The following is a 26,598-nucleotide window of genomic DNA, read 5'->3' as shown; positions in this document are numbered from 1 at the left end:
TAGAATTTATTTATACCATTTTAGAAAACTATTTTAAGCATCCACAAAAACTTTACCAGCAACCACTTATTTAGAACCAGTATACAAAAATAATCACAAATCATCCCTAAGGAACTCTAGTTAGTACTTTGCCATTTCAGTTTTAGTTACTATATTTCTTTAAAATTATAATACCTCTTTTAAATATTGATACAGATCTTTAATGATAGGCTGTCATTAAAAAGGAAACCAAAAGATAGTAATTTATTTAAAAATTTACTCAGAACTCTTCTCTAATTTAAAATACCTTCTGCTATTCTATTTATGCAGATTAATGAAGTTTTATTGTAGGTGTATAGTGTATTATGGTGTCATAAATTCCTACAGTATAGTCTTTAATTGGTTTAAAAGATAATTAGCTAAATCTATTTTTATGGAAGAACCAAATAGGAAAGGATGCTTAAAATTAAAAATTAAGTCATGTAAAATCTTTTTTACATATAATCTATAATGGACTAAAGCTTTTCCATTTCATAGCTATATAAAGGAATTCAACATAAACAACTGTGGTATCTTGAATAAAAACTAATTGTAAATTTCTTTTATATTGTATATATTCGTAGAAACGTGCTTATTTTAAAATTCTCTTTTCATTTCTTCACTGGAAATTTTTGTTAATAATTACTGAATCCATAACATCTTCAGATTCAGGTTATAAGTTTTCACATATCAGTATCTAAGAATTGGAGGAAAAAAAATGCGTCATTTTTTAAAAATAAAGAAGTTTCAAACCTTAGTCTTAGATTTATAATAATACCATATATTTGTACCACACTGTTGTTTCTTAGGTTGTTATTGCAATTAGAGCATGAGTTACTATTTGTAAATATATGAAATATCCTAATTTGGGCTGTTTTTATAAGTAGCAATTTATTTAATAATAAAATAAGTTTTAAAAATTAGTCTTGAAATAGACATAGCTGTCTTTTTAAAATTTTATATATAATACATATTGTATATACATTTTTCTATATATATACAAGTATTTATTTTTATATGAATTTAGATATTTACCCCCAAAAGTGATTTCTCTTTTGCCCTTCAGAAAAAATAAAAATTCTCACTTGCAATGCTAATTTTTAATGACTTATTTAACAGTAATACTGTGCATTGCCCTTTATCCCAGAAAATTGAACTTTTGTGTTTGAAAGAATATAAAATATTTTACTATTTTTCCTTTTACTTTGTCAAAAAGAAGAGAGCTCAACTGGCCCACTGACTTCCTTGCTTACTTAGTGCTTACTGCTCTCAGAGCATTACCAACAGGTTATAGAGCCCCAGAAATTCTTACTTGTCCAATACATATTGTTTGAAATTACCCTGTAAGGCATTTTTTATTAAAATTAATATTTAGGTAATGCAGTTGTATCTATCTGCATTATCTCTATGCTGCCTAAAATACTTAAGGCTTGAAAAGATGGAAAGCATGACCACCTTTGTCAGTGTAGAATAATCACATGCTCAGGTAGGTCTCCAATCCAAGATTAGGACTTTCTGACATTCAACTGTGGGATGGCTGGTTGAGTTGACCCAGCTGTGCTTAATTGCTACAAACGGGGCAATCAATTCTACATTCATTAGAGAAATAAATCCTTTCTGCCTAAGCATTGTTTTCAGTTGATGAATATATATGGGGATATAGCGATAAAGACCAGTAGTGTACAGCTATTACTCAAAATCTTTATTTTCAAATTGAATTAATTGAAGACCATGATTCTAAAAGTCATAAATCATCTATTTTACTTACCTGACTTCCAAAGTTAAAAATTTTGAAATGTGGCCTGAATCCTTTGTGAGAGAAAGTAAAAATAAGCTGCTTGGTTGTTATTTTCTTATTACCTCAATTAAAAAAAGGAGAGATTTGACTTATGCAGTTTTTATAAGTTACTTGGAACTTTTCATATTTCTGTATAATTCCATAATGTCATTCTTAGGTATCTGTTAAATTGGGATTATAATAGTTTGTAATATATTCCTTTCTTTATAATATTTAATGGCTGTTTGAACTTTACATATGCATATATTCCCCTCTCAAAATGAAAAAAAGTAGTATGATTTTAAACTTGTCTGTGAGTGTATATGATTACTATAAAATAGTGATTTATTATGACATATTTTATAAATTTATCTTAACATTTTAGTAGTTCTGCAGTATTATAAATTAATTTTTTCTTTCAGTTGCACCACTTTGTTTTCTATACCATGAACCTTCCAAATTGTATCAGATATTCCGTGAGATGTATGTGCGTTTTTTCTTCAGACTCCATTCCATCTCTTCTCATCCTTCTGTAAGTTCATAAGAAAAACTTGATCAAATTAGGTTGGACTGTAATCTATTCTTTCTTTCCGTTAAGAAAAAGTCTTCTACTCAAATTCTAATGCAACAAATTTTAATTTGTGATGTCAAGCAATGTGTTTTTATTGCAAAAATGGCAGAGAAGATGAAATTGATATTTAAATATTTTGGTAATAATTTAAACAGAAAAAGTCTCTTGTAAACTACATTTAAATGATTTTTTTCTTTTACATATTAAAAAATTAGAATGTCTGTATTATTATTCTTAGCAAAGATGCCTACCTTCTTTTCTTATTTCTTATCTATGAAATGAAGTAAATAATATATTATCTCTAGTGCTGTAGAAAAGTCTACAAAGCACTCAGTGTAGTTAGTGCTTGGATCTTCGCAGGTGTTCAGTAAATAAATGGCCATTGTTGTTATAATTATCATCATCATTCTTCTTTGTTGATGAAAATCAAATATTGATTTGTCACTTGTTTGCCAATTTCATATTTGGCTAATTATCAGTTATAATAGTACATATTTTCTTTGTATTCAATAAAATGATCCTTTGGCCTACAATATAAGAGTCAAGGAAAAGCATATATTTAGGAGTTGAACATTTTAATCTGTTTTATTTTGGCTGTTCCTTTATCATATCTTTTTTTCCCTTCCCATAAACCTGACTAAGAGCAGTGTTTATTTTATTTCAGTTATACTTTTTTTCCCCCTTTGGACCTACTGTGGGTAACATGACTGCTACTCCAGGTGAAACATTCAATTGGAATATATGTCAGGGCTGCTAAATTTCCCCAAAGAGGCAACTGTATTATTGCTATGAAATTAAATGGCTGTTCTTTATCCCCCCATTCTAAGCCTATATATTCCTGTTTCACCTTCCTCCATCTCCAGTTTTGCTCTCATACATTGCTAGTGAAAGTTGGCAAATCACAGAATTCCAGGATGTTACAGATAAACAAATGAAGCAACACCAGTTATCTTGGGTTTCTTATCTCTAAGAGAACTTGATTTTGTTCTTAACTTACCTTAATATTTAATCTGGAATAATCAGAAATATGACCAATAATTAAGATTAATAATTCTTTTCTTTTATTCAATTCTAAGTATCATATTTCTACACTCATATTCTATGCCATTTTATGCTTCAGAGTTTAAAAAAACTGGCTGCATAGTACGCACCCATGGTGTTCTCCCTGTGCAGAGCACTGAAGCCTGGCACTGGGCAACTGTGGGTATTTCTTATCTATCTCTATGCTGGTGGCCCTGGGTATCCTTTTTCAGCGAATTGATTGAGCCAGGCCTGCCTCTGTCCTTTTTTTTTTTTTGATTCAGTGGAGTAAAAACTTACAGGCAGTCTCCTCCTTTTTTGGCTTGCAGCCAGACTGAACTATTTGGAACCATGACAGTCTTTTTTTCTTTAGAAACGCAAAAAGAGGATTAAAACTTCCTTACAAAGATAAACTCGGAGGAATGCTAAGCTGCAAGAAAGACTTTATTCAGAGTTGTCAAATAATAAATGTAGTTGAAAAACTGTCTGCTTAAATTGGTTAAATTTTGTACTTTACAAATAATGCCCTTTTAAAAACAGTAGATTTTAGTTTTAAAAAATATGTGTATAATAAGTAATCAAACATTCTTGTTCAATAACTTCTGATGCAAATTTAAAGCAGCTAGCTGCTAGTCTTTTCCTGGGGGTAGATTTCAAAGAAAGAGTGAGGAAAGCAGGCAGTATTTTCCCTAGTGAGTGAGGCTGGAGGGGAAGGGACATATGGAGGGAGAGTGAAGGTGGCTATATAGCACTAGGGAAATAACTGGAAACTGAAATGCATTCAGATAAAAACTAATTTTGCTGGGGCTAAGTAATAATACGTGGCTTGCAAAGTAGCAAGTTTTCCGTAAGGTGATGTTTTCCTTGGACTATCCAAATATTACATACTGGTTTATGTGGGGAGCATATTGTGTAAAAAGGGAGGCTCCTTAGCATATCTGTATGTGTGAGTATCCATAAAGAGGATAAAGTTTATCTCTAAATGCAATGTTAGAGATCCATTAATGCATTTCCTGTTTTTGACTCTTAAACAGTATAAAGAAAATTTATGTTGATAGTTTCTCATTTTCCGTTTGACTAATTTGTTGGCATAGTTAATTTTTAAATATTAAAATATCTATTTCTCTTATGATTCATTATTGTATCCAGGGTATTGTGTCACTCTGTCTGCTGTTTGAAACTCTTCTTCAAACTTATCTTCCCCAACTCTTTTATCATCTACGGGAAATTGGAGCTCAACCGTGAGTACTTTTCTCTCCTAATTGAAGAATAGATAGTTTCACAGAAAGCTCTTTTTTCCTCATTGCAGAGCACTTGCAAATATGTAATTTTTCAGAGAAATTAAGCTAACAGTTTTCCTAATAAAACTATAATTATCAAGTAGTAAATTGTAATAACATTGTGCCAAAAATTCTTGAAAGAATTACCAAAATCCTAATAAAGTCTTATTTACTAGGATTTTTGTGTCTGGTACAAGAATCACCAAAATGAACCAATTTCTATTCATAATGAAAGGTGTCAGCCAAAACTGAAGCAAACATTTGTGGAAACAAATACTACCTGAGAAACATGATCATACTAAACTTAAGTCAGTATAGGCCACATTTATCAGAGAACAACCTATGAAAACTATAAAAGTTGGCTGTCTTTTGTTAAAGGAAAGCAGATCAGGTGCCTATCAATGGTTGTACACTGTGATTTCTCCTTCCTAAAATTTGAGTTTTGTTCATTGGTCTCAGTATGAGTTATAAGTGAATATGTATAATATCTCTGGACTTCACGATTATTGGTTCTGTCTCTCTCCTTTAAAAAAAAAATGTCTCCTAATGCTGCCCCCCCTCCCCCCAACCCACAACATGCTAAATGACGAGTTAATGGGTGCAGCAAACCAACACAGCACATGGATACATATGTAACAAACCTGCACATTGTGCACATGTACCCTAAAACCTAAAGTATAATAATAATAATAATAAAAAGAAAGTTACCTGCCTGTACATGTTAGAGTTTGTGACTGCATCTAAAGGAATGTACTGTTTTGTATATATTTTAGTCAAGTTTAACATAATTGTTTCATATTTCAAATTCTTAAGATGATTTAACATGTTGATTAGCTTTTGGGGAGGTTGTTGTCTTTGAATTGGTAGAAACTTAGACTCCATCAATAAGCTACATAAGATTGTAAGAATCATTACTTTTATCAAATACAAAATATAGGAGACTCAAAAAAAAATGTCTAAAGCAAGAGAGATTTCCAAATGGTTTATCAATGTTTTCTTCCTGTCTTCTCTCTGCAGCTATTTTCTCCTATTAAGGAGGGCATATTTGAAAAAAGTATTAACTCCTTGAGGCCACAAAAGAAGTTAGTGGGAGATAGAATAGTATAGTATTTGTCTTCTCCACTCTTGAATCCATAGCAAATAGATAGCTCAGTGAGTGGAAATTTAATCCAGATTCAAATTCCATTTCTGTTAAGCTTTGCAATCCTGGTGAAGTTTTTTCAATTTATCAAAGCCTCAATTTCTTTATGTTAAGATAATTCAGTTTGTTTATCTTAAAAATCAAGAGAATTAGTACCTTGCAGAGTTGTTTCAAGACTGAATGATTATAAAAATGGAGATAGCAATCAAGATGGAGATAGAGATAGGTAGATATGTAATCTCCTTTTTATAAAGTACCATTGAATTTCAGACATCTTAGAGATGGCCTTTATAAAATACCTCATATCATCCATTGATAATACTGAGTGGATACCCTTTCCTTTGTAGCCATTAAAAAACAAAATTCTATTCATGATTCAGAAATATTTTATATTGAGCATAAGACTTTATTTATTTATTTATTTATTTATTTATTATTATTTTTTGAGATGGAGTCTTGCTCTGTCGCCCAGGCCGGACTGCAGTGGCGCTATCTTGGCTCACTGCAAGCTCCGCCTCCTGGGTTCACACCATTCTCCTGCCTCAGCCTCCCGAGTAGCTGAGACTACAGGCGCCCGCTACTGCGCCCGGCTAATTTTTTTTGTATTTTTAGTAGAGACGGGGTTTCACCGTGTTAGCCAGGATGGTCTTGATCTCCTGACCTCGTGATCCGCCCGCCTCGGCCTCCCAAAGTGCTGGGATTACAGGCGTGAGCCACTGCGCCCGGCCGAGCATAAGACTTTTATTCTTGTAGTAAATTGACTTCTTTTTGCTACTGCGAAATGAACATTGGAGTATAAGTAGAGTTTTCTTTACTAGGATGAGGACATTTAGTTCATTACTAGAAACTGAAATGATATTTTTTCTAGCCTGTTTATATACCTTACTCATTAAAAGAAATAAATTTATTTCAATGACATGAGAAACATTAAAATTCCTATATAGGAAAAGTGTAAAAATTCTAATTGTCAAGGTAGAAATCAATTTTTTAAAAACTGAAGCTTTTGGAAGGTTTCTTAATTTTGAATTTAATTTCTTTAATAGATATAGGACTACTTGGGTTATCTATTTCTTTTTGAATAAGCTTCAGTAGTTTATGTCTTTTACTAGGTTATCATATTTATAAACAGAAAGTTATTCATAATATTCTCTATGCTTAGCCTTTTTAATATTTATAGGGTTAGTAGTGACATCATCTTTGTCATTCCTGAGATTAGTAATTGTATTATCTCCCATTTTTTCTTGATTATTCTGGCTACAGGTTTATCAATTTTATTCATCTTTGAAAGAATCAGTTTTTTGTACCATTGATTCTTTTTCTTTGTTTTTTTCTACTTTAATTTTATTTATTTTTACTCTTATATTTATTATTTTCTTCTTTTTGCTTGCATTAGATTTATTTTGCTCTTGCCTTTCTGCTTGTTTAAGGTAGAAGTTAGATCATTGATTTGGGACCTTTCTTTTTTTCTAATATAAGCATTAATGTTACAGATTTCTCTCAAATTACCTATTTACCTCCACCTAACAAATTTTGATATGTTATATTTTCATTTTTATTTAATTAGAAATGTTTCATAATTTCTCCTGTGGTTTCCTCCTTGAATATGGGTTATGTAAAAGTACATTGTTTAATTTCTAAATATTTAGAAAACTATCTTTCTGGCATTTATTTCTGTTTTAATTCTGTTGCAGTTAAACAGCATGCTTCACATGATTTCATTTGTTTTAAATGTGTTGAAGTTTGTTTTTTGATCCAGAACATGATCTGTCTTGGTCCATGTGCACCTGAAAAAAATTTGTATTCTGCAAGTATCAGGCAGAATGTCATATAAATGTCAAGGAAATCAAGTTTGTTAATAATGATGTTCAAACCTTGTATACACTAATTTTCTGTCTACTTTTTCTGTTAATTATTGAAAGAGGAATGTGAACAGCTCTAATTATAATTGTGGATTTTGTCTATGTCTTCCTTTAGTGCTGTATTTGTTTTTTTCTTCACGTATTTTGATGCTTTGTTTTTAGGAGAATTGATCACTTTATTATTATATAATGTCCTGTTTTATTCCTAGTAATAAATCTACTATGTCTGATATTAATATAGCCATTCCAGCTTTCTTTTGATTATAATTGCATGATACATTCTTTTCTATTCTTTTACTTAACATATTGATTATCAATATCTTTTTTTAAGTGGGTTTCTTGTCGAAAGTTGGGTCTTCCTATGTGGCAGTCTGTTTCTTAATCGGTGTGTTTATACCATTTATAGTTAATAAAATTGATATTATTGAATTGGAATCAACTATATTGCTAAATTTTTTTAGTTGTTCCATGTTCTCTTTATTCCTTTTTTCTCATTCTCTGCCTACCTTTGAATTGAACATTTTTTATTCCATTTTATCTCCTCTATTAGATTTTTATACTTTTAAAGTATGTTTTTGATAGGTGCCATGAGGTTTACAATATGCTTCTTTTTTTTTTTTTTTGAGATGGAGTCTCACTCTGTTGCCCAGGCTGGAGTGCAGTGATGCGATCTTGGCTCACTGCAACCTTACCTCCCTGGTTCAGGCAATTCCCCTGCCTCAGCCTCCCAAGTAGCTGGGATTACAGGTGCACGCCACCATGCGCAGCTAGTTTTTCTTTGTATTTTTAGTAGAGACGGGGTTTCACCATGTTGGCCAGACTGGTCTCGGACTCCTGACCTCAGGCAATCTGCCTGCCTTGGCCTCCCAAAGTCTTGGGATTACAGGTGTGAGCCACCGCAGCCAGCCAATATACTTCTTTAATTAATCACATTCTACCTTCAAATAAACTTCAGGCCTAGATGGCTCCACTGGCATATTCTACCAAGCACTTCAGGAAGAAATGATATCAATCCTTATTTTTCTGTGGCTACTATCAAGATTTTTGTTTTCAGTTCTCACCACTTTGATTATGATATATCTAGGCATAGATTTCTTTGGATTTATCCTCTTGGGTGTTTGCTAAGCTTGAATTTATAAGTTTATGTCTTTTGCCAAATTTGGCAGTTTTGACCCATTATTCCTTTAAATATTTTTTTCTGCACCATACTCATTCTTCTTTTTTTCTGGCAATCCAGTGACACTAATGTTGAAACTTTTGATATAAAAGAAAAAAAGAAGATGAAGAAAAATAAGGTTTGTTATTTTCTCGCAGGTCCTTGCAGGTCTATTTTTTTTTTTTTTTTTTTTTCCATAGAGACAGGTTCTTGCTTTGTTGCTCAGGCTGGTCTCAAACTCCTGGCTTCAAGTATTCCTCCTGCCTCAGCCTCCCAAAGCACTGGGATTACAGCCATCACCACACACAGCCCTTCACTTTTTCTTAATCCTTTTTCTGTATGGTGTAGATTGGACATTTTCTACTGATCTATAGTCAAATTCTCTGGCTCTTTCCTCTATCATTTTCATTTTACTATTGGATCCCATCTAGTGAGATGTTTTTGTGTGGTTTTTTGGTTATTGTGTTTTGCAGTTCTATAATTTTCATCTGGTTCTTCTTCATACAAAACATATTGAACTGTACACTAATAAGGGTAATTTCTACTATAATGTAGTTTCCCCTTATCTGTGGGAGATACATTCCAAGACCCCCAGTGGATGCCTAAAGCTGTGGATAGTACTGAGCCCTGTATATACACCATGATGTTTTTCCCTATATATACATAACTATGATAAAGTTCAATTTATAATTAGGCACAGCAAGAGATTTACAATAACTAATAATAAAATAGAACAATTATAACAATATGCAAGCATCACTACTCTTACTCTTTGGGGCCATTATTAAGTTTTTAAAAAAAAAGGGTTACTTGAACACAGGCACTGTGATACCAGGACAGTCAACCTGATAACCAATGTGGCTTCTAAGTGACTAACATGTGGGTAGCATGTACAGCATAGATACACTGGACAAAGGGATGATTCATATCTGGAGTGGGACTGTGCGAGCTTTCACCAGGCTACTCAGAATAGCACACAATTTAAAATTTATGGATTATATCTGGAATTTTTCATTTAATATTTTTGGACTGTTGGTGACCACAGTTGGCTATGGGTAACTGAAACCACAGAAGGTGAAACTGGAAGATGACTATACATAAACTATAGCACAATAAACTTTATTTCTAAAAAGCTATGCTATGTTATTTCTATATTGGTGGATGGGATGTATGGCACTATTCCTTAAATATGACACTATGAGAATTTGAGTAAAATGAAGTGAGCTGAAGTTAATAATTTTGACTTTAAATTCAAATGTATTTTGTAAGTTATTAAAATATCCAGTGGCCCAAAGTTTCTTTCGTATATATAAAGAGATATTCTAAAACCACCCAAAAAGCTTAGTCAATACTAGTGCTTACATGTACTTTGTTGTATTAGAATAATAGCTATGCAGTATTGAGGAATTTCTGAAACTTGAGGATCTTTTTCAGTCTTAAGATAATACAATGACACCAACCAAGGCAACCTCTGAGTCCTTTTCTGTCTTTTAAGAGAATAGCACAGATGTTTATTGACAAAATATGATAATTCCAGCAAACAGTTTGGCTAGCACCTGTCAGGGACAGTCAAGTGATATTAGATGCTAATAGATAATACAGAAATGTGAAGAACTGGTTGATCTCTTAAGGCACCAGAGCCAAAGAGTTCATTTCCTGATTTCAGAGATAAATTGTTATTGTAACATAACCTACCTGTAAGTAGTAAGATCTCATACATCTTAGAATTGTTTAAGCAAAATGGAATTTAGTTGAATTTTCTGGCTGATCTTTCAGAGTTCTATAACCTCCTAAGTAAAATGAAGGGTTTGAAATCAGAAATCTATTTCTAATGTCTCATAGCTTTGAAACTATTTTTGTCCTTATACTCATACTTGTTATTTTATTTTATTCATCCTATATAGCCATTTGACTGAAATGTAGAAAATAATTTATTAAATTGAGAAAATATGTAGGCAATGAACAATCTTTCAAGTATTTTGAATAAAAATTCAAATTATTATGGATTGCCTGGAATTGTTAAGACTATCAGAAGGTCAGCTCAGTGATAGCTAAGTAGTATACACTCTGAAAAACAGAATGTAGAAGTGGGTTTTGTAAAGGCTGACCTCTAGAATGTGCAATTACACATGACCCAGCATGTGTAATTCTTCTTCTTAATACTTTAAGACCACTAATTTGAGGACTTATGGTTTCTCACCACTGCACCCTTGCAGCTTTCAAGAAAGTACTTAAGTTTTAAATGCCCAGGTGATTTCTAAGACTCTTGAAGGAGTTACCTTAACAATAGAATTGGTTGGGTTCTTCTGATACTGCATTTTCGTGAGAAAAAATTTCAGTGGTACATTAATTTTTATTTTTCCTTGCTTATAGACTTCGCATATCATTTAAGTGGATGGTTCGAGCTTTCTCTGGATACTTAGCTACAGATCAGCTCTTGCTTTTATGGGATAGAATCCTAGGATACAACTCTTTGGAAATTCTTGCTGGTAAGAGTAAATGCTTGTTTGTAGAACACGTGCTGTTTCTATAATAAAGCCCCTTTTCTTCCTAACATTCACCATCCGTAACTGGAATTTATTTGTCACTTCTAATTCATGAACAATTAATAGATATATCTGGCTTTGAAGATAAGTACCAACAAAAACTGCAGTCTTGATATTTTATGGAACTGCACAATACTAGCCTACTTCTAGTCTTTCTTCCCAGCTCCCAGGAAAGTTCATTTTCCCTTCCCTTTCCCTCTCCCCTTTTAGTCCAGCTAGGTCTCACTATCTCCCAGCACCTATGAGGTCTGTGCAGCAAAGTGTAGATATACTTACCTTCTACTCTGGACTCCCCTGGCTACCTTAGCAGTCTGTTCTATGCCCCATCTCAACACCTAAGATCCAGACTGAGGCTAAGCCTCCCTACATGGCTGAAACCTCAGCTCTTCTGTGTCTGTTTATAAATGAAGTTAAAACCTTTTCCTTTTTGCTAACAGTCTCCGACTTCCTCCCTGGTGGCTGAGTTTCCCCTTTTATTCTCTCAGGCCAAAAGCTATTTCATCTTTTTTTCAAAGCCACATATTTATCTTTTATTTAATAATTAGGCAGTTCTTACAACAGATGTATGCCCAAGGCAATTATATGATTACAAAGAGGGCATATATTTCTTATTAATTACATTATTTTACTTCCCTTGTGCACAATATACTCAATTATTTTATTAGTGAGATTACCAGGAAATTCAAATAATAATTACAATGTTTTCACAATAGATAGGGATCAGAAAAGTTGGCAGAATGTTTCCATACCTTAAATTGATAGCATTATAAAATCACCTCTCTGGGCTGCTGTGGAAATAAAGCTTAGTTGAAGAAGAATATGATAGGAAGATTCTCTAGGTACCATATTAACATATTTGGGGTTTTTTTTTTTTTTGAGACACTCTCACTCTGTCGCCCAAGCTGGGGTCTGGGGTACAGTGGCACGATCTTGGCTCACTGCAACCTCCACCTCCTGGGTTAAAGCGAGTCACCCTCCTCAGCCTCCCGAATAGCTGAGATTACAGGCGCCTGCCACCACACTCAGGTAATTTTTGTATTTTTAGTAGAGACGGGGTTTTACCATGTTGGCCAGGTTGGTCTGAAACTCCTGACCTCAATTGATCCACCCGCCTCGGCCTCCCAGAGTGCTGGGATTACAGGTGTGAGCCTCCATGCCCAGCCTTAACATATTCTTGAATGCTGAGAAGTCTCTAGTTATAGTTACTGGGTAGCATATGTCCCTGGGTGGCAATTACCCTGGTATAATCAGAGATATCACTGGTTAATGTTTTTAGCAACTTCTAGTATTCTTCTCTCTCAATTTTTTTAAAAACCTATACAAATATGAGTTAGGAAATAATGGTCTGCCCTCATTTCTTTTGGCTGAATGGCAGTAACATATATAATCTAGCAAGAGAAGGAATTCTCAAGGGTGTTGAGTATAACTTTTTCTAAACATTGTTCACAAGCCGTTCTTATCCTCTGTTGGGACACTTCAGTATTGGGCAATCCCCTGCCTTACCTGGTGGCCCATTTCATTTCTGGATAATATGGCTCATTACATGTACCCCTATTAAACCAAGGTAATTATCATGTTTTCTCTACTCTCACATTTTCGCCTCTCCCCAAAGTATTCTATTTTCCAAGCTAAGTAGCCTTGTTTTCTACTGTCATTTCTCAAGTGAGAGAATTGTAGACTTTTAACCAAATGTCTGTCCTCTCAGTGTGCCAGAAAATTTGAAGAGTACTGTGTATAGCTTTCGGTATCATTTTAAAGAGACATTAAAGCATGTTAAAAAGGAGGGCTCAGTATAAGAAAATACTTTCTAATAATTAGGACTTTGAAAAAGTAGAATGGGTTCTTTAACTGTTATGTGAAGGGTCAAGAGGTTTCATACCTTGAAAGAAATGTTGAATTAGAAAACCTTCAAGCCCTCTTTCAATTTAAATTCTCTCATTCTGTGCCTTATCATCCCTTAGCAAACTGAAGGAAAAGAGAAATAAGTGTATGTTGAATACTGTATTTGCTCTAAGCCAGGCACTCTTCTGTGAGCTCAATAATTAATAAAAAGGTTACTGAAGAAGAGGTAGAAATGTAGTCTGCATTATTGCTTCCACCCATTTTCCCTGAGTGCTTTAAAAAAATCTACAGGGAAGAATTCTGGAACATCTAGAAATGGAACTAGACTGAAGGAAGCTCCCTTACCATGGAATTCAGATAAAGAACCACAGGGTAGATAATTTCATGTAAATGTATACAAATTAGTTTTGATTGTTTCATATACTTTTGGTATGAGTATTTTGGAACCACCTTTTTCTGATCAAGTGGGTTACTATGTAGTCTTGAGAAATATTTTCATAAATGGCACTGGCTTTAATTGTGAATTAATTAGAGCCTCTTGAAGAACAGTTTAAAGCAAAGTTATCTTAATGTTCTTGATAGAATTGCTTAGAATTAAAGTAATAAGACCAAAAGAAAATATTAGAGCCTCTGTATTTCATATGAAGCATAATTTCAGTTGAAAATATCCCAAAATGTAGACCTTTCCTCCCTGGCAAACAAACCTGTTCTGTGGAAGGGCTGGGCAAACCAAACATGAGGCAGATGGAAAGGAACTTCTGTGATGTGACACCAAGATAAATAAAGGTTATGAGCACATAAGCATTTTGGATGCTGAGGTCAGTTAGTGAACTGCTCTTTTTTTCCCCTTCTTATCTACCTTTGGAGAAACAGTTTCCCACTATGTAAAACTCTTTCCTGCTGGAGCAGAAAATTTGGCCAGCCTGTCAAGCTTTCAGCAACTATGTTCAATTATATACAAAAAAGGAAGTAGTAATCATACTCTTTAACTGCTAAATTGCCTGCACTATATAAAATATTATTCCAGATATTAGGAAGCTGTAAAAAATTGCTGGTCTACAGAAATAGTTTTCTTTGATATTCTTGTAAACATGAAACTCAGTGACTTTAAAATATTCATGTTTTCTCCATTTCAGTTAAGGAGTAAATCCTTTGTTGCAGATCTCTTGTATCTACTGTTACATATTCACTAACTCCAGCTGACTTGACTTTTAAAATTTTGCCATTCTCATCTTTTTCTCCAGAATGTTTCTCTCTAACGAGTTCTAATGCTTTTTTGCCTGACTGTCCAAAATCTCTAGTCCCCTAGAAAAGTGCCTGTGCTTCCCAGTCACTGGTTGCACTTGGCCTTTATCTGGGGAAATTAAGAGGCCTGGCTGCTGACTTCTGTTCCTCAGGCACAATGTCCAGGACCACTGTAGCAGCATCCTTCATGCCATCTCTGGAAAGCCATTCTGATAGACAGCAGAGCCAGTGATTTTTAGGAAAGCACACAGATTTTCATGTCAGAGATGAGTAGTTGCTGCTTACTTTCAGTCTCAATAGTATCTTCACATAGTGGTTAGATGCACAACTCCAGAGCCAAGGTTGAGTATTGGCTTTACCGTTTTCTACCTGTGTGCCTCTGAACGTGTCACCCCACTTACTAAGCGTCACTCTCTATATTAGCAAAATGGGCTATTAATAGTATTCAACCCACAGAATTGGTATGAGAATGACTTATTCTCTTTGTAAAAATGTATTTTAAAAAATAGATGTGTTTGCATTAGGTATGCAATATACGTAAGAACCAGTCTTCCAAATAATTTTGAATATTTCTTTTACTTTTTCTTTTTCTTTCTTTTTTTTTTTTCAGACAAGGTCTCGCTGTGTTACCCAGGCTAGAGCGCAGTGGCACAATCATAGCTCACTACAGCCTAGAACTCTTGGGCTCAAGCAATGCTCCTGTCTCAGCCTCCCAAAGCACTGGGATTGCAGGCATAAGTCACTGTGCCCAGTATTTTGAATATTTCTTACCATTAATTTCCTAAACTTCAATGACTTGTTGGGTAGAGAATCCACTACCATCACTGGTGATGGAGAGAAAAGGAGATAAGTCAAGAGTTAGCTCCAAGCAGTACCATCTCCTTATCGGTCACCTGCCTTTTAAATGGGTCCTTCTGTTGTTTATGACTCACTCCCTCACATGGAGTTTTACAGTAGGTTATGTAAATTTTGCATGTTAGCATTACTCTTTTTCCATGTGCATATGTTTAATGGAAACAATAATCCAAATGCTCTTTTTAATTTTTTTTAAGAGACGGGTTTTTGCCATGTTGCCCAGGCTGTCAAACTCCTGAGCTCAAGTCACTTCTCCTGCCTCAGCTTCCCAGTTAGCTGGGACTACAGGTATGCACCACCGTGCCTGGCCTCCAATGTTGCTTTCTATTTAATGTATATTATTGACCTTTAAGTTGTCCTGTAATGTTTGTATTTTTTTGAAGTTTCACTTCTTTTTTCCTGTAGCCAACATTAAATTAAATGTCAGGATCAATCCCACAGCAGCCCTCCCTACAGATATATCCATCTGTGACACTCTAAGAAAGTCAGTGCTGTGTATAAAAATATAACAAAAAATTATAAAAATATTTTTTAAGAAAAGGCTTTAAAGCCATGTTTCTATCAGAACACCTCCTTGGTACATATGAAACATAATCTATTTAAAAATTCAGCCTCCATATAACGTTTCAGAAGCCTCTCTACTACATTAGTAAGAAATACCTGCACCAAAATAAACCTTAATCTGTAAGACAGTCATTAGGCCAGGCATAGCGGCTCACCCCTGTAATCCCAGCACTTTGGGAGGGTGAAGCAAGACGATCACTTGAGCACAGGAATTCAAGACCAGCCTAAGCAACATAGTAAGATACCATTTCTACCAAAAAAAAACAAAACAAAACAAAAAAAAAAACAAACCTCGTTAGATCTTCATGCCATTTTAAAATGGTTTAAGTTGTAGGTCTGAAAGAAATAACTTATAAAATGGCTTTTCTTTTTTTTAAGAACACTGAATTTTCCTTTTTCTCAAAACTGTGGTATTCAGTTTGTCTGGCCATCAGGCACTGTCTTCTAGAGCAGACAATTTCCGTGCATCACAAGACCTTAACTCAGAATGCGGGGGTGTGGTCAGTTGTGTAAAGCACTAGTTCTGAGTTTCCGTGCAGTGGGTTTTGGGCATAGCATAGCAGTAACCGTGCCGGGCTGATGAGTAGGCCAGCAGTTGAAGTAGTGTGCATTCTTTTCCAGTGCTGGCAGCTGCCGTGTTTGCTTTCCGAGCAGTGAACCTGATGGAGGTGACATCACTGGCTGCAGCTGAAGTAAGGATAAGTTTCACTCAGATGGGATGGAAATAGTTTCTGAGAGATTGCCAGGCTGTCATTTTAGTGTCTGTTGCATAGGACACACATTACTTGTAGCCAGATTTTTTAACTCGGGTAAAACCTGTTAAGTTCTGAGCTAATAATACTTAAGGATTCAAATTTCTTTAATTACTTGAGAAAAGTCTTCTTATGAAGGAGTAATAAACAAGATTATTATAGGAAACCATTATAACCCTCTGGGAAACCAGATACCTGGTAATTTTAATAGAAACAGTTGGGGGTTTATGTTGCATTTTTTATTGTTCATGTCCATGCATTATTTTCACAGAAGAAAAACCACTTGAGAGAATTAAAGAGCGTGTATTTGGATGATATAGTGAAGATACATGGGCTTTTTTGGTTATTTTAAATTGTGAGTTAATTATTTAAAGCTGATTTCTTTTCAGTGGTATAATTTATACCTGAAGTATGGTTCAATTAAATAGTGCTTACTGTATTATTCTATTTGTTATCTTTCACAGAAATATAAATTTTTCCTTAAAATAGCTGCCTGCATTTTTGTTTAAAGGGAAGAGGATGTTTATGCATCTTGCAACTGAATAAACATTAGTTCCATCTCAAGATGATTTCCTGCAGTCAGTTACTCCTTACACTAGAATAACAGGACTAGGATTCATAATGTATGCTTATTTATAGAAGCAAGTTGAAATGTTAAACCTGTTATAAACTCATGGTACCTTGTATATTTGAAGAAGACTGAGGCTAACATCCAGGTTATTTTCTACAGCACATTTTAGCATTTTGCACATGTACTAACATTAAGATATTCTGAAAAGAGAAGGAAAGTTGTAGCTTTAGTACTAAGATTTAGGACAAATCTGAAGAAGGAGCTTAGTGTCAAAATTACATTGTAATTATGTTTACCTTATTTCATAGACTTCGCTTTGCTATTAATAATTCTTTTTATTTTTTGTTTCAGGCAGTTCTTGCTGACCTTTCTACTTTAAAAGTTATGCCTCTTCTTCAAATTTTTCTGTTTGCTACTGTCACCTGATCTTCTTCATAGTCACTGACAACGCATCTAGTTTTTCATTAGAAACAAATCATGAACTATGCAAACTCTGCATAAAACCAAAATGAAACCTTGCATATAAGCCAATAAAGATCATGTTCCCTCTTCAGTTAAACCTAAGTAGTTTCTCACTTTTTGAAACAATAACTCTGCACCAAATATTGCATCGCATGCTGCTGATTTTCAAGACAGAAGCAATAAACACAACTTCTGCTAAATTGATCATTATATATATAATATTATAATCTATATATATATATAATCCTGACTTGTAAATGGCATGTAATAATATATGCAATAAGAACTAAAGATACTGTAATAAACTTCAAGAGGTAATATAGCTTCTTGGATAATTCTTTTATGTCAGTTTATAAATTTATCTCTAGATAATGTATCGTTTTGTCTCATAAATTGCTCCTCACTAAGAGCCAGGGGTGGGGTAGGGTGTGAGAATGCTTGAAAAAGATAATGTTTTTAAGTAGGAATTCAAAAGTTGCTTAAATGATGTTTTAAGCAACTTTTTACACCCCAGGGATTTTCTACATTTCTCTCCATTTTATTTCTCTCTTTAAACATCTCTACTGGGGAAGGTCAAATACAATTGTCTCCATCTGACAATATTTTATGCTTGACTCTCTGAAAGTCAGAAAATTATAGGTGATCCCTTTTCACTTCTCAACCTTCCTTCTCTTGCTTAGAAGACTTGACATTGCCGAGGCTTGTTGCTAACTTCTGTTACTTTGTAACTATACAAGGAAGACACCCAAGAGAATGAGGAGTCAAAACCACATTCACTTTTGCTGAAGCTTGGTTTAACAAGATTTACTTCCAGGGCAGAGCAGCTGAGAGAGATTAAAAGTAGGTAGTAGGCATTCATTCTAAACTGCAGACATTATGCAAGGCATCAGCCTTATTTTGGGCTTTATTATAAGTGAAGGGTCTTATTTTGTATTACTTCCAAAAGACCTACCATTTCTGTAATATGGAATAATAGTATGTGGGGGAAAAAGTCCAAAAACTATTGTCCTTTGATTTTAGTTTCAAATTTAAGATGCTGATCACTTCACTAAAACTGTAAATCAGTAGATTGATACTCTTATTGATTGCCTAGAATTTTATTAAGTTTTACCCAAACGTATTTTATGAGTCTTTTATTTTGGCAGTATATATTAGGAAAAACGCTTGTTGATTTACTAAGAGCTGAATAATAATTTATTCCATGATTGATTCTTAATAAACCCCATTTTATTGCTTTTGAAGGTGATGCAGTTATAATCCTATTCTTTGCCATTCTTTGTTTGCAAATGAACATTAATTGACAGGACCAGCACACACCCATGACTATTATCTACTCTGAGAAAATGGCTAAATATTAGGAAGAGAGTGAGTTTTAAATGATCTGGTTCACATGCATATAGATATGCCCATCTTTGGCTTTTTTCTTTAGGAGAATATGCATTAGCTTTTTTAAAAGAGGCAATGTAATAGTCTAGTACACTAGACTGGAGAATTCTGGTCCTCAGATGGGGGAATTTTGGTCCTCCTGTAAATCCCTAGATAATGTAAGCTCTCTTATCTGTAATTGGGGTTGAAGGGCTGGCAACAAATGGTAGGAACTTATTGTATCTTCTCTGTTTACCTTACAGGTAGGTAAGGACCTGTAGGACCAAATGAGAAAATACTATATTTGAAAGTAATTTTTTAAACTGCAAAGCACCAAGCAAATGAAGGATATTGTTGGTACTTAGTTTGTATATGACATTTTAAGGGCAAGTGGTAGAAGATGATATATGAAGAATGCACAACTTCATTAGCATTTCTATCATTTAACCTGATAGTTTAAGACTATGTCTGTAAAGATGAATGGACCGTGCCATAGCAGATCCTTTCATTTGAAACAGGTGGCTCTAGGCAGTAGATCTGAATCTGAATCCCAAAGCCAGACCTGGTTGACAACCACCCACTTTGCTGCTTCTGCAGACCCCAGGCCAAGCACTGCTCTTGGCTGCTTGTTAAAACACTGCACTGAGGGTCATCGGGCTGCCTTACCCATGCTATTTTTTTTTTTTTTTTGACACAGTCTGGCTCTGTCACCCAGGCTGGAGTGCAGTGATGCCATCTCAGCTCACTGCAACCTCCACCTCCTGGGTTCAGGTGATTCTCCTGCCTCAGCCTCCCAAGTAGCTGGGACTACAGGCATGCGCCGTAACACCTGGCTAATTTTTTGTATTTTTAGTAGAGACAGGTTTTCACCATGTTGGCCAGCCAGGTCTCAAACTCCTGACCTCAAGTGATCCACCTGCCTCAGCCTCCCAAAGTGCTGGTATTACAGGCGTGAGTGACCACACCAGACCTGTCCGCTCCATCTTTAACCACCCCTCCTTAGGCTCCCTCATTTGGCTTCCTTCCTCTTGCAGCCTCCTGTGCCATCTCCTCCCAACCCTTGACACCTCCTTCACATCTGCTCTGCCAGTGATTACAAAGATTGGAGTGAACAGTGATACATTGGCATTGATGTAGCCTAATAGGTAAATTGTATTTGGTTCTTCAGGATGTCAGTTCACCCACTAATGTGATATGTTATGACTTTATAGTATGGAAGAGTTTATTGAATAATGGTTTTGTTGAGTGCTTTGGTAAGGCCATGTTCTGGCTAATTGAAATTTCCAGCTTGTCTTAACTTCACAGTACCCCACACTCAGCATGTGCTCTCTTCTCCTATTTTGCAGGGAAAATAGAGACCATTAAGCTTGAGTTGTCTCAGCCTTCTACTTCAGAATTTAGCTTTTTCTCTCCCCCCAGATTTATCTCCTTCCTTCTTGCATGAAGAAGTGTCTAGCCTAGTCTAGTCATAGTTCTATGAATGGAGATTTGATTGTGCCGTTTCTATGCTTGAAAAACTCAACAACTTCTCATTGCTTAAAGGATAAAGGCTAGGCTCTGTAGCATAACAGAAAAAATTCTTCACCGCTTGGTCTTTTCATTCCTATGTTCCCACAATGATCCATTATCCTGTACTTCAGCCTCACCAGGTTCTATGCTGATTCTCAACCAGATATGGCTGTTTATTTTGTCTCCACCAAAATCTTCTCCATTTCTCAAGGCCTCCCCCCCAAAATTTTTCTCTGTTGTGAAGATACCATGGAGCCTATAAATTAAATTGATTATGCCCTTCTCCTTGTTCTCATCGAACTATTCATCCACTCATATGATGCTTATAGTATTAAGTGATAGCTTTTTGGATATGTGTTCTGATTTTGTCACTTTATTATCAAGGCAGTTTTCATTGACTTGTCTGTCCTAAATGTGGAAGATGCAAGCAGAAATTTGTCCGTATATGTCTGTATCCCTTGACCTACTCAGAAATTGTTGGGATCTGTTTTCTATAAAACGTAATTTCTCCTTTGTATCTAGTCTTCCTTCTTCCACAAATGCTCTGATTTTTCTTTAGTGATCTACCCCTTCCCCATGTGCATCAGGTGAGGCTGACTTGCATCCCCAGGACCTCTGGGTCCTAGCCAAGTAGTCACCATGTACTGTTCCTCTGGCCATGGGGATTGCTTCAGGACCAGTGCAAAATCGAGACCAACGAGAGCTAGTGAAACTTAATTAGGAAGCTTTGGTTTAATCTTTCAGGGAAGCTGGATATGAAAATGAAAGAATGTAGGGTGTAGCTGCTGCAGTCTAGGAATGGAGAGAAGGAAAAGCTGCTCTTTTGGCCTTGTTGATCCCCAGATCATGCTGCACCAGTCTACCTCTGGACTATTTTTTTTACAAGACCCAAAGGATTTTCTTTGCAACAGAAAGGATCCTAACTGATGGCAGTTATTTTCCTTTTAGGTGATGCACAATAATAAGGGGTATCATTATTTGGTGTAGAACCCCTGTCTACACACTGCTCAAACTAGAGTAGCATATTTTAACTTCTTCTAATCAAGACACAACCATGACCTTACAAGGATAAATTGTATATTTCAGACCTACTGAACTACTCAAAGTACCTAATACAAGGTACATATTTTGCCTTTGGCCCTTTGCCCTTACAGCTTCTTCTGCTTAGAATGCCTTCTCTTCCCTCTTTACCTAACTCTTACTTGTACATCAAAACCCACCTCAGGTGTTGCATCATCAGGGAAGACTGCTTCTCTTATGAATCCTTAACCCCTACATATACATAAGATGTATTATAATCAAGTTAGCTTGTCTTTCACTCCCACTAGACTGTGACTCCTCGAGGACAAAATTGGATTCTTTTTCAGCCGTATATCTCTAGAATCTAGCATTGTGTTTGCCCCATAATAGACTTTAGTAAATATTTATTGAATGAACGAATGACATCATCTATTCTAATTCACTCATTTACTGATAAAGGAATTTGCGGAGTTGCCTTTGGAAGTCCAAAAGGAAAGAATATTTTCAGAGGAAAAAATGAAATGGTTCAGTCACTCTTTTTTTCATTTAAGTTAACTTTATTAAGTATAATTTATGTACAATAAAGTTATATGTATATTTTATGTAAAATAAAATGCAGTTTAAGTGTACAGTTCTATAAGGCTTAACAGATGTATATACCCATGTCACCACCACCACATCAAGATATAGAACATTTCCGTCACGCAAAATAGTTCCTTTTGTGCCCCTCCCCATCTAATCCCCCATACACGCATTCACTCCAACCACTCATCTGCTTCTGTCCCTGAAGATTAGATTCATCTTTTCTAGAGTTTCACGTAAATGGAATCATCCATATGTACTTTTTTGTGTCTGGCGTCTTCTGCTCAGCATGTTTTGAGATTCATCCATATTGTGTGATCAGTAGTTCATTCCTTTTTACTACTGCCTAGGATTTCATTGTATGAGTATTTCACAATTTATTTACCATTGTTAATGTACATTCATGTTGTTTTCAGTTTGGGTGTATTATGGATACAGCTACTATAAACATTTGTGCACAAGCCTTCATATGGACATATATCTTCATTTATCTGGGGTAAATACCTTAGGAGTAGGATTTCTGGGTTATGTGTAAGCACGTGTTTAACTTAGAAGGAGGCCTCCAAACTCTTCTGAAGTGGTTCTAGTTTTTTACATTGCCACCAACAGTATATGAGTTCCAGTGTTTCCCAATCCTTACTACCAACACTTGGTGTTGTCATATTAGTCATTCTAATAAGTGGTTATAATTTGTATTTTCCTAATGATATTGAGCATATTTTCATACTTATTTGCCATTTATACATATTCTTTTGTAAAGTATCTGTTCAAATCTTTTGTCCATTTTAAATCAATGATCTTACTAAGTTATAGGCTAGGGGTGGTGGCTCACACGTATAATCCCAGCACTTTGGGAGGCTAAGGCAGGAAGATGGCTTGAGCCCAGGAGTTCAAGACCAGCTTGGGCAACATGGTAAAACCACGTCCCTACAAAAAATACAAAAACAATTAGCCAGGCATGGTGGTGCACACCTGTAGTTTCAGCTACTGGTGGGAGTGGTGGGGATGCTGAAGTGGGAGGATCGCTTGAGGCTGGAGGTTAAGGCTACAGTGAGCTGTGATCCTGCCACTGCATTCCAGCCTGGATGACAGAGGGAGACTTTGTCTCAAAACAAAGTTGTAAGGAGTCTTTATTCTGGATGCAGCATATGGTTTGCAAAATTTTCTCCCAGCCTATAGGATAGTTAATTTTCTTAACTATGAGATAGTTAATATTCTTAACTGTCTTTTAAAGAGAAAAAGTTTTAATTTTGTTGAGGTCCAATTTATCTAGTTTTTCTTTTATGGTTTATATTTTTTGCTTCCTCTCCAAGAAATCTTTGCTTAAGTCAAAGTCACAAATATTTTTTTCCCTATGTTTTCTTCTAGAAACTTTAAAGATTATAAACTTTAAATATATATGGGCTGGTTTCTGGACCCTCTATTCTGTTCATGAATTTTTGTCTAACCTAATTTCAATATTGCACTCTCTTGATTTTTGTAGTTTTATAGTAAATCTTGAAATCAGGTAGTGTAAGTCCTTTAACTTTATTCACGTATGTTAAAATTATTTGGCCATTCTAGCTTCTTCGCATTTCTAAAGAACTTTTTAACCTGCACCAAAAGAAGCAAAAAGTCTGCTTTGATTTTTATTGGGATAGCATTGGCTTAATAGATCAGCCTGGAAATAACTGATATCTTTAACAATGTTGAGTCCTCCAATCCATAAACATGGCATACCTCTCCATTTATTTAGATCTGCTTTAATTTTACTCAGTAATATTTTGTAGTTTTCAGTGTACAGTTCTTGCACATATTTTGTTAAAATTATCCCTAATTCTTTCACATTTTTTGATGCTATTGTATTTAAATAATGGTATTTTATTTCAATTTCCAAACTTTTGTTATTAAGATGTAAAATACAATTGATATTTTATATTGACCTTGTATCCTGAGACCTTCCTAAGCTTACTACTTCTACTATCCTTTTTTGTAGCCTCCCTGGGATTTTCCATATATGCAGTATGTCATCCATAAATAAATAAAATTTTGTTCGTTTCTTTCGTATGCTTTTTTTTCTTTTCTTATGCACTGACTAGAACTTGCAATTGAATACAGAAGTGTTGCAGTTCACCTAATTTTAAAGGAAATGTACTTATTTCTTGAATAAGTTTAACAAATATTTTTCAATATTTATAAACAATAGTTTGGCCAACTTAGCAATAAAACAGTAGGGGGGGATGGGCACGGTGGCTCACACCTGTAATCTCAGCACTTTGGGAGGCTGAGGTGGGCAGATCACTTGAGATCACGAGTTCGAGACCAGTCTGGCCAACATGGTGAAACCCCGTCTCTACTAAAAGTACAAAAAAAAAGAAAAATTAGCTGGATATGGTGGCACATGCCTGTAATCCCAGCTACTCGGGGGGCTGAGGCAGGAGAATCACTTGAACCGGGAGATGAAGATTCCACTGAGCCGAGGTTGCACCACCGCACTTTGGCCTGAGTGACAGAGTGAGACTCTGTCTCAAAATGAATAAATAAAACAGTAGGGGAAAGTGAGACAGATTCAGAAGGAGGTGGGGAGCAATATTGACATACAGAGAAGATAGATTAAGTTTTGTGTTGCTGATCATTCACATGGCTTCTTAAAATTATCCTTTTAACTTAAACCGTTGGCTTCAGGTATTATCAATGCCTTTGTCATATTAATTAGAAAATGGTTTTTAATTGCTTATTCAACTATTCTTTATCCTTAAAACTTTTTTCTTAGATATGTGGTGTACATATACTTACTCAACAAACATCGAATACTTACTCTGAGCAAGGTACTGTGCTGGACCTTCAATGTATACAGGTATTTGTGTGATTGCTTTTTCAGTATCAAATGTGGTAAGAGACAGTACCCCCTATGACAATAGAATCTTAGCACATCTTTCTTAAAGTAATGGCACCATCCTTCCTGTGATAGGAAAAATAATGGTTCCTCAAAGATATTCATGTTCTAATTCCTGAAAACTCTGTATATGTTACCTTACCGGCAAAAGGGACTTGCTGATGTTATTAACAATTTTGAGATGGGGAGATTATCCTGGATTATCAGGTGGGCCCAATGTAAAGACAAGTGTTCTTATAATTGAAAGTGAAACAGAGAAACAGGAGGGTATGAGTCACAGAGGGATTTGAAGGTGTCACACAACTGGCTTTAAAAATGGAGGAAGGGGCCATGAGCCAGGAACACAAGCAGCTTCTAGAAGCTGGAAGGAAATGGAGTCTCCCATGACTCTCCAGAAGGAATGCATCCCTACTGACACCTTGATTGTAGGACTTTTGACCTCCAGAACTGTAAGATAATAATGTTGTATTGTTTTGAGCTCCTATGTGGGTCATAGTTTGTGACAGCAATAAGAGACAATCTGTCTCCTCGCAGCTAAATTAAGTTTACTGTATTAACTGTAACATATGAAAATAACAAATTCACATTGTTTTAATAACCCTTTTTATAAAATAGGTGATTCTGCCTGTCTTAATTTCTCTTGTGTGGTTTTGATAATGATCAAATGTAAACCAAAAATAAAATTCTAAGACCTCCCAACCATCTAAATGGACTTCCTCCTTAGCCAGGGCTCTTAAAATTTAACCTGAAAGACTGGTTCAGGCCATAAAGGGAAGTAGGGGTTGGACATGCCTGACTATACTTCTCCAGCATTAAAATCAACACAGACTTTAAGTCTGATGAGAAACATTTTACAGCCTGTTCTCCCTGAAGCCCACTAGCTAAAAGCTTCATCTGCATGATAAAACTGGTCTCCACAACCCAAACATTCTATTGATCCCAGGTTTTTAGACAAACTCAACCAAATGTCAACCAGGAAATGTTTAAATTTACCTATAGCCTTGATGCCTCCCCGCCTTGAGTTGTCCCGCCTTTCTGGACCAAACCAATGTCTTTCTTAAATGTACTTGATTGATGGTGCATGCCTCCCTAAAATCTATAATCTATAAAACCAAGCTGCATCCCAACAACCTTGGGCACATGTCGTCAGGACTTCCTGAGGCTGTGTCATGGGCACACGTCCTCAACCTTGACAAAATAAACTTTCTAAATTAACTGAGACCTGTCTCAGATTTTCTGGGTCTACACAAGTAAGATAAAATACATAAAAGTATCTTGAATACAAACTTCTGTTCTGGTGCTGACAGGGAAAAGACCACAGAAAGTTGGGCAAGTGTGATAGAGGAAGAGGGGTGTTAGGGAAAGTATATCACCAAGTCCTAATGTTTTCTTCTGTGTGGAAGGAGCTCGCTGGTTGTAATCGACCTTGTGTCCTGAGGCTTTGCTGAACTTACTACTTCTACTATCCTTTTTTGCAGCATCCCTAGGTGATGTACAGTAATTTATCTATAAATAGGCAATTTTGCTTCTTTCAAATATGTTTGCCTGTTGTTTTTCATTTCTTATTTGCTGACTAGAACTTGCAATC

The 26,598-nt window shown here is 35.3% G+C and overlaps 1 protein-coding gene across 4 annotated transcripts in view; it reads left to right on the top strand.

The window, feature by feature from the left end:
* The window catches only part of TBC1D19 (TBC1 domain family member 19), a 178,450-nt gene extending 152,318 nt beyond the window's left edge, over positions 1–26,132 (top strand). For 2 of the 4 annotated variants that reach the window (XM_003258556.4, XM_003258555.3), the window contains 5 exons: positions 2,218–2,327; positions 4,536–4,627; positions 11,196–11,311; positions 16,496–16,566; positions 17,549–17,756. In XM_003258556.4, the coding sequence (XP_003258604.1) occupies positions 2,218–2,327; positions 4,536–4,627; positions 11,196–11,311; positions 16,496–16,566; positions 17,549–17,623 (464 nt within the window). In that variant the 3' untranslated portion in view covers positions 17,624–17,756. Of the gene's footprint in view, positions 1–2,217; positions 2,328–4,535; positions 4,628–11,195; positions 11,312–16,495; positions 16,982–17,548; positions 17,757–24,887 lie in introns of those variants that run through there. The other 2 variants (XR_004027327.1, XM_030801175.1) reach the window with 2 other exon arrangements.
* Positions 26,133–26,598: the final 466 nt, after the last annotated feature.

This window comes from Nomascus leucogenys, chromosome 20 (genome assembly GCF_006542625.1).
Source record: "Nomascus leucogenys isolate Asia chromosome 20, Asia_NLE_v1, whole genome shotgun sequence".
NCBI lineage: Eukaryota > Metazoa > Chordata > Mammalia > Primates > Hylobatidae > Nomascus > Nomascus leucogenys.
The sequence above is the reverse complement of the archived record's forward strand: the minus strand, read 5'-3'. Positions and strand labels throughout refer to the sequence as shown.